Consider the following 9568-nt stretch of genomic DNA (forward strand, 5'->3'; position numbering starts at 1 on the left):
CTAACACATTATATTGTAAAAGGTTTTAATAATTATTTTATTGATAATTTAATCAATATCGTTAAAATATGATACCTTTTTTTATAGTTTTCACTAAACTTACCCACTTCAAGGTTTGAATTGTGATAAAAGATGGTTTTGTGGGTTAATTGATACTTAAAAATTAAAATGACATCTGTTTAGGTTTAAGAAAGAAATTACTCTTGTATAACTAATTGATGTCTGTTTACAAATAAAAAAATATTTTCTTAAAAGAAAAAGTAATTGATAAGAGAATCTCGTTACACAAACATCAAATATTAACTTCATTCTTTTCATATAAATGATGCGCTATGATTATTACCGCTGAGATTAAGAAGATGAAACACATAACAAAATAAATCTAATTAAAATGAATTTTTATAATTAGAAATGCCAAAACATGGAAGTAGACTCAATAATAAAGAAGTGAAACAGACTAAAAGGCCATTTAACAATGAACCAAAAATAAAAGTATTGACTAGTTCCCGTTGACAAAATCTTTTATAAAACTAATTTAAACAAGCAAATCAATCTTTTCGATTGTTTACATCCCCACTTATATGATATCTAAAATTCAAGAAATCAAAAATAGTATTAAACAGTTTATTTTCATCTTGTAATAACTGTTGTAAAAATACACATGAATTTCTTGTTCTAAGAAACCCTTTGGCACAAGCACTGTTCTCCAGGTATTACGTTGATGAGAAGAGAAGCACAGAGATTGACCTGACATAAAAAAAAAAGTGTATTTAGGACCACACTTAGAATGAAGGGGTTGTGCGTGTAAAATTATATGTGTAGATCATGGGATTATCTAAAGTAGGAGTCACTGTCCGCATTAGATAAGGATATGCATGGGATTTTGCAGCACTGAAAATTGGGTTGTTGTTTTGTTTGGTGATTATGACTACATTAAGTGTAAAAGATGAAAAGGGTATGTTTTTTATTTGGACAAGTCGATCTGGGCAAAGTTCTTAGAATATGTGGCCAAGAGGATAGGTTAGAATATGATTGAGGTAGGTTAGAAACAAACAATCAAAGATGTTGACAGGGCAAGGGCACAACTATGCTTTGAGATGTTTCCTTCTCTTTCTGATGTGACCTGTCTCTAACTCATTGCCATGCCCTAAAACTTCACTGTTACTCATCATTTTGCAAACCTCTTTACCATTTCATCATCATCATCTTCATGCTGTAAGGAACCTATAAAGTTGCCCGGTAAAAGTCGGAAGAAAGAGGGAGAGAGGCAATGAATTCAACTTTTTCAATTAACATTTCGTTGGTTTGAAGGGTTTGGAAGAAAGGATCAGAAAGTCGTTAAAAATCTCACATCGACTAAAGATAAGACAATTTTATACTACATGAGTTAAGTGCAAACCTTACCTTACAAACTGATTTTATGGGATTGAGTTAATCTTAAAGTCTACTTTCTAACATAATATCATATCCCTTGTTTAAGAAAATATTTACTGATAAAAAAAAAGGATAGATACTGCCATTTCATCTCTTCCTCTAATATTTCACTAGCATTTCCTTACCATAATTAGGAAACCATTCTTTCTTTACCCAACACATTACTTTGCTTAATGATTAAAATTTGGTATACAGAAAATGAGATTTTTGGTGTATTTTTATGAGTGATGAGATCCAAGACCAATAATTTACTTAGCACTACGTGGGAGTTGTTTATTGAGAGGCATGTGGTAATAGATTAGATGGAAGGTTCCCTGAAGAATCTGGGCATGAACTATAAATGTGTACAGATCTTAAAAAATGATAAAAATATATATAAGAAGATTCGTGTTATTAATTAGTGGTGCTTTGGTGATGATCATAATATTATTCTCTTGGCAACGCCCAACGGAAAGGAATGTAAGGAGGCTGAAAAGAACATGGACTTCTTAGACTATACAAATTAATTAATGAATTGCATTTTGTGTGGCCACTGTTATGCCTTACACCAATTTTATAAATCAAACAAGGACTTCATCAGATTGATTGGGGGGGACGATCGCTTTGCACCCATTTATTGCATTTAACAGATGAAAAATAAAAACAACAAAACACACCAAAGAAAATATTATAAACATTTTTCATATAAAATTTTCGTAACTAAGAAAAATAGATTGAATTTATACATAAAAGCTAATTTGTAAAAAAACTCGTACACATCTTTTAAAATTTTATTTTTATTTTGTATTTAACTAAATATTGGAAGTCCCACATTGACTAAAGATAAAGGTCAATTCACAATATATAAGTGGGTGCAATTATCATCTTATCCACCGATTTTGTGGGGATTGAGTTAGACTTGAAGCCCATTTCTAACGTGGTTTCAAAATCATTTGTTATCAGATTACTAACAGATCACTCAAGTGTGTGCAATCCTTACCTTATAAATCTTTTGTGAAGTTGAGTTAGGCTTAAAGTTAAAGTTCACTTCTGATCCTAAATTGATTTTAACTTATAAAAGTTTGTGAAAAAACTTGTCCAAAAAGTTCTAAACTAATTAAATTATCTACGAACCTTGTGGAACCATCCTATACTGTGTAGATGTGTGTGATTTGTTTTGGGGTTTTTACATGTATATTTTTTAAACGATAATATTTATTAGCAAAATGGTAGGACATTAAATGTAAGCACGTCTCTTATAAAAAAAAAAAAATTGATTTTCTCTAATTTTTTTTTACTAGGCTCAATCCTCTTATATTTACTTTGTAGTATTACATATATGTATATTTTCCCTCGTACTCTAAAAGCTTATAGTTTTTTTTTTTTCAAACACTCCTTTGCCTACATATATGAATTATAACAAGAAACAATTTCGTCGGTGATGATTTAAGGAAATCATCATCCGTTACTGAAATATATTAAACAACTTGCTTCAATATTATTTTTAGCTAAGTTAGTCTTTGACCAAACAAGTTAAACAATTTATTTCTCCTTAATATAATTAAAAGTCATAGTTATAACAAACTAAAGTTTAAGTTAAGTTATCTTTACTCACTTCAAGGTTCTTCCCACTTTTGTAGGCTTGTGTATTATTGTGAAACAACCTTTTATGCATTCTCCATATATTAGTGAATATGAGTAGTCCAATTTTTATTTTTTAAATAAAAAAACACAGTCATACATATGCATGTTCCTTTTGTAAGAGTTTCCTTGAACTCCAAGGTTATGTTTTTTGGTATTTTAATCTAACACTCTCATCCGTTTACTATCTTCATCCGGATCTAACATTTTGACTTTATCGCATTTTCGTATATATATGAAAACGGTGACTTAGATGGCTTATGTCAAACTTGGTTGACTCTTCAATAATAACAGCTAATCTTAAGGGAAAATTATTGAATTAAAAATTCAAACTAACTTGTTGAGTTTATAGCTAAGTAACTTAACTGGTAATGTTATATGATTTTCTGTTCAAACTATTTTAATTACGAGAAATTTGATAGATAATATTTTTCAATATTTGTATTCAATAAGTTTCAAATAACACATCCCGCATTGTAAGAAATGTGAGACTATAACCCAAGAATTGAAATCCTCCGAGGCCCAAAATATAACGGAATTAAGCCCGAATATATCACCATCAGCGTTGGATCATAAACTGATTTTAAAAAATTATTAATTTATTTGTGATTTGATTTTTATTTGTTAAAAGTATCTTTAAATGACATTTTATTCCACGTATATTTAACATATACTCTCATATTTAAAAATAAAATAACGTGTAACAAGGTATAAGTTTGTATCCACAAAGATACTCTAAAATTATAAATGATAAAAATAATAAATTTCTTAAAATATTATGAACACAATTCAAAAAGTTTACAAATTTAGAAGTTATTAATATAATTTACAAGTTATTAATAATAATTTTACAAATATATTAAAATAATTACAGAATATAAACTTAAGTTGACTGTCTAACTATACATTTAAATTATTTTTCATAAGTTTAAAGTTAAATAAACAAACTTATTTATATAAAAATAGGAGCGCTCTCAAACATGTTATAATATTATAACTCATCGTGGATAAAATTAAAAATAAACTAACTCGATGTGTTAACTTATATAAATAAATAATAAATAATTTAAGTATTAAAATTATTTAAACACTATGCCCTACGCACACACGTATTTACTCTTTCTATGATAATAAAAAATAATAAAATTATTATTATTATTATTAAATACCAATGAATATAATTATAAAAATAAATTATAAGTAATTTTTACAATTTTATTATAATTTTTTATTTATTACGTTGATAATATTTTTTAATGCATATTTTAGTTTAAAAAATAATAAAATTAAAAAATATTTCAATTTAAGAAAAAACAATGCAAAATTAACTAATTTAATTTAAATAAAATTATTACATTATAAAAAAATGTATACACTATTTTATAATAGTATAAATTAAATAATATTCTAATTTTTAAAGTTATTAAAGTGTCGAGATACATAAATGACAATAATTATAACAAAAAATTATTAAAAAAATATAAAAATTACCATAAATAAGTTTCGTTTTTAATTCGAATTAAACCCATTAATTAATATCAAGTAGAATAATTTTAAACTGACCTATATTTGAAAATATATATATTTTTCTTAATTTTTACCGACTCAAAAATTATAGTTAGATTATCATGAATTTAATTTTTTTTAAATATTATAAAATTGTCTTATTTTTAGTTGATGTATGATTTTTAATTCTAGTACACTTTTTTACGTTCAAACTTATATATTTATATATTTTAAATATGAGACTAAACATAAATAAATGTATTGAGAAGGGATGAAATAATAGACTCATCAAAAGTTTTAACCTAAAATTTTGATACTATATTAAAGAGTGAATTTTAAAGTGAATTTTAAATACGATCGAGTCTTATAAAACTAAACTTTTAAGATGAAATTTCACTCATTTACAATGTTCTAGATTTCTAGTTGATTTTTTTTTATCCGTGTCCTATTTTTTATCAAATTACAAATTAACCTTGATTTCTAGTCGATTTTTTTCTTTTTTATCCGTGCCTTATTTCTGATCACCATGAAACTTCCGAGTGAGTTTGATAAGAAAAAAAAACTCGAAATAAGAAAAATCATATAAAAAGGACATATATAAGATACTTTCTTTGTTAACTCGAGTATTCCATTACCAAGAGGAAAATGTAATCTTTAGATGTACTAAGGTAGCAACAACTCTTGGTAAGAAACAAGATTATTTGTTTAACATGTGATGGTTTTTGTGGTCTGGTCGAAAAGATGTATCTGTTAAAGCTAAGAAACCAATGGCCTCTCCCTTCTCAGCCGAAGGGGAAACTGCATAATTTGCAGCTCCTGAAGCACCAACTTTTAATGGGGACGGTGACAGTGTGATGCAGTGGCCGGAGAATACCCCACTCATTTCACTTCATGTGGTTTCAATGAACCAGGCAATTAAATTCTTACTACAAACTTATTCTAACTTTTAATTCCATGCTCACCACAATCCCAACAAAATACCACCTTCGACAATAACAACCGATCATCCATCCATGTTCAACAGTAGTAACTCCTCACACCATCATAAATAAACAACATCATGCACCTAGCTGTAATCAACTATATAATGTAATGTTACATGTTTCATAAATTACAAATAACTTACCTTTTCAAGAGTTATTCCTTTGTTTAACATCTAAATATGGCATTTAAAAGATCATAAATTACTTCTGTCAAAATCATCCATCAGTTCCTATCATGACTCAGATTTTTTCAACAATTTTTTATCCCACCAAGTCAAAGTTATCATCAGTGCCCAGTTGCTACTATCACTCACCATCATTGTTACTTTACCACTATTATTATTGTATCATCACTGTTACCATTATTGCCTTTTTCGCCACCCATCATCACTGTCACTGCAAGGCAATTTTTATTTATACATGCAACTTTCATACAACATTAATAGGTATTTTTAGAAATAGAAATATGGAAAAACGGGTACTACATAGTACTTTACCCAATCTCTATTAATTAATCTTATTTAGTAATGACGTGAGATGAATTTAAATTGACATATAAAACATATAAGGTGAAAGGAAAATGAGTTTTCTTGGAAAACAATGGAACAGTGTTGGGAATATAAGATTTATTATTTATTGAAATAATAATTAAGAAGAATAAATAAAAATGTAGACAAAGCTACAAAAACGATCCAATAATTTGACGGGTGAAAGCAGGGTTGCCGGGAAGGGTATCTAAAGAAATTTGGAAATTACGTATGCTTGCCTTCTTGCGAAGACAGAAATACACGATTCACTATTCTAGATAACTAAACTAAGTAACCAGTCCTCAAACCAGAGGACACTACAAGATGGAAAACTAACATCACCAAGTGCTCTGCATGTGATCAAAAATTACAACAACAATTATCACAGTCGGTTAAGCTTACCCGAGGATCAACGCTCCACAAATCCCCACCTGTCACCACGCAATTGGTCCCAAACATGATATGACACAGGCATGCAGCCACAAGCACAACCTCCTCAACCCTATATTATTGAGGGCTATCACTCTCTCTCTCTCTCTCTCTATCTTCTAATCTATATAGCCAAACCAAACCAAGCACCATTATAATACAAGAGGACACACTTTCAAAGAGGTGAAACAACCGCAACACTTATTCTTTGCCTTCTTTTTAAATACTCTGCTGCTAAGCTGTGTCAGTTCATTCACAAGCCTCAAATGGCAACTATGCTGGCAAAGGACCATGCTCTCAACCTCAAGGAGACTGAGCTTTGCCTCGGTCTGCCTGGTGCTGGCGGCGGTGGCGGTGGCGGCGGGGGCGGCGGCGGCTCTGAGGTGGAAACACCAAGGGCTACTGCGAAGAGAGGGTTCTCTGAGACCGTTGATCTGAAGCTTAATCTTCAGGCCAAGGAAGATCTCAACGACAATCTGAAGAATGCCTCAGAGGAGAAGACCCTCCTTAAGGATCCTACTAAGCAACCGGCTAAGTAAGCGATTTCCCCCCTTTTTCTTTTCTAGCTAAAGTTTTTGCATGCTTCTGTTATCAAATCTTTACTTTCTTCATCCATATCATGTATATAAACTTTACATATTATTCATAAACTTGATTGCATGTTGGAATATAGAGTTTGCATAAGGTATATATAAAATTTTCCAGCTTGTTGTATAAAGAAGATTTGGAATAATATGGATATATGTTTCAGGGCTCAAGTGGTTGGTTGGCCACCAGTGAGGTCATACAGAAAGAACATGATGAGCCAGAAGGTTAGCAGTGAGGAGGGAGCTGAGAAGACAACAAGCAGCACTGGTTCTGGGGCATTTGTGAAGGTTTCCATGGACGGAGCTCCTTATCTTCGCAAGGTGGACCTCACAATGTACAAAAGCTACAAAGACTTATCTGATGCCTTGGCCAAAATGTTCAGCTCCTTCACCATGGGTTAGTACTCTCTATTTAAACCACTTTTATCACAACTATATTAATAATATGCAAGAGACTCATGCACCTCAGTTTTTTACCATCTTACACTGAATTCTTTCTCTTCATTCTTTTTCATCACATGGAGTTCTCGAAACCTCATTATTTTATATGTATGTAAACTCTATAAAAAACAAGTGACCTAAAAGGAATACTGTTATTATTATATATAATATAAAGTTTGAAATCCTTGATGCATGTTAATGATGCGTATACGGGTTGGCTCGGATTGTTACATTCAGAGATATAAGATATTGCAGATTGTTGTTACCTGTGTGATTAACCGTGAATTAGGTAAAATATAAAAATATTTTTGATGGTATATATTTACTTAAGTTTTTATATTGGAACTGGTGAAGGTAATTATGGGGCCCAAGGAATGATAGACTTCATGAATGAGCGCAAGTTGATGGATCTTCTTAACAGCTCTGAGTATGTGCCAACCTATGAAGATAAGGATGGTGACTGGATGCTGGTGGGTGATGTCCCATGGGAGTAAGTTCTTCATCCAACAACAACATCGGCAGCTATTATATATACAATCATTTCTTACATGCAGATTATATAAAACCAGTAATCTTTTTTAATTGCTACCCAACAAATGGAAAATTATGATTTCTTGATATCAGTCATGCATATTTTCAATAATTCTGCAGACCGTTGAAAATTAAGCCTGATATAAGTGTTTAATTTTCTGTAGGATGTTTGTTGAGTCATGCAAGCGTCTACGAATAATGAAAGGATCAGAGGCAATTGGACTTGGTATGCATCATTATTATATCGTAATAAATTGCATCTTGCACTCATTTTATCACTCGGGGAAATCATTAAACATAATTAGTGATTAATGACTGTATATATAGTTGCCATATTCTAATGTGGTGGTGGGAATTTTTTAACAGCGCCAAGAGCAATGGAAAAATGCAAAAGCAGAAGCTGAAGGTGACAAGATACATGATGTGTGAGATTCCGTACGAAATTGGAGCTATAAAAGAAATATGTGAAGCACTTCTGCTGAGACTATATGGAGCGGAGTGTTGTTTTTAGTTTGAACGTGTTTGTGTCTTTTTTTCTTTTTTGTTTTGTTTTGTTGGTATATAGATTCAAGTTTAATTTTAAGGAGCCTATGGAGCATTTGTAATGGACAAGAAGCAATAAACTTAACCTATATAGTCTGGCTTGTTTATTATTATTATTATTATTATTATTATTATTATTATTATTATTATGTGATCCTTCCATGCTGTGATGATTGTTGTGTGCAAAATACCTTGAATTTTAATGCATACTTTATTCCCTGAAGAGATTGGTGGTACATGATTTAGTTTGATTTTATGTTTTAATTACTTGTGTGTGTCCTGCAAAATGATCAATGTCTCAGCTGGATGAAGAAGGTATTAAATTTTTATATGGTTCAGAAATGAGGGAGGGAACAAGCCCATGTGCATGTTGATGGAGTTTCTTTCATGGCCATTAGTTTTATAGTCTTTGTCATCTAGTTTTGCAATATCAAATGCGTATTAACTAGGTGGGTGAATGTAGGGTTGGTGAGTGAACGTGGTTGGAATATTAATTCTATATATATATTATGCATAAATAAATAAATAGATAAATATAGAAGTATCACGATATATTATTATTAAGGTCAATGGTATTGGCATATACATATCCCAATAACTGTGTGCAAAGTATAAAAGAATTCTTGGATCGGACACTGTGACAGCTTCAGGTCCTTGCTTTTGAGAAAAATATCCATTATTTTAAGGGATTTGTTGCCTATATAAAGTGCATATAAAAGTGATTCAACTTTAAAATATCTGTTATCAGTAACATAGTTTAGTCAGATCTCAACAATTTAGGGGTAGGGTTGGAGTAAGCTTTCAATACATTATTCATTTAATCATACATCTCACATATTATATTTTCTGAATCTAATTTTAATACAACCTTTGTACTAGAAGTTTCAAATTTTTATTATGACGCATAATTTCACTGTTATTTTAATACTGAAATGATCAATCATTTTCAGACTTTATTTTAACATAT

General features: G+C 30.4%; 1 protein-coding gene across 1 annotated transcript; it reads left to right on the plus strand.

The window, feature by feature from the left end:
* The first annotated feature begins 6612 nt into the window (after positions 1–6612).
* LOC114189527 (auxin-responsive protein IAA14-like) lies at positions 6613–8738 on the plus strand. The gene is made up of 5 exons (XM_028078118.2): positions 6613–7034; positions 7251–7483; positions 7882–8017; positions 8223–8284; positions 8425–8738. The coding sequence occupies exons 1-5, from the start codon at positions 6766–6768 to the stop codon at positions 8460–8462; spliced, it is 738 nt and encodes a 245-aa protein (XP_027933919.2). The 5' UTR covers positions 6613–6765; the 3' UTR covers positions 8463–8738.
* Positions 8739–9568: the final 830 nt, after the last annotated feature.

This window comes from Vigna unguiculata, chromosome 7 (genome assembly GCF_037176805.1).
Source record: "Vigna unguiculata cultivar grain cowpea cultivar isolate G323 ecotype 2 chromosome 7, ASM3717680v1, whole genome shotgun sequence".
NCBI classification, from domain to species: domain Eukaryota; kingdom Viridiplantae; phylum Streptophyta; class Magnoliopsida; order Fabales; family Fabaceae; genus Vigna; species Vigna unguiculata.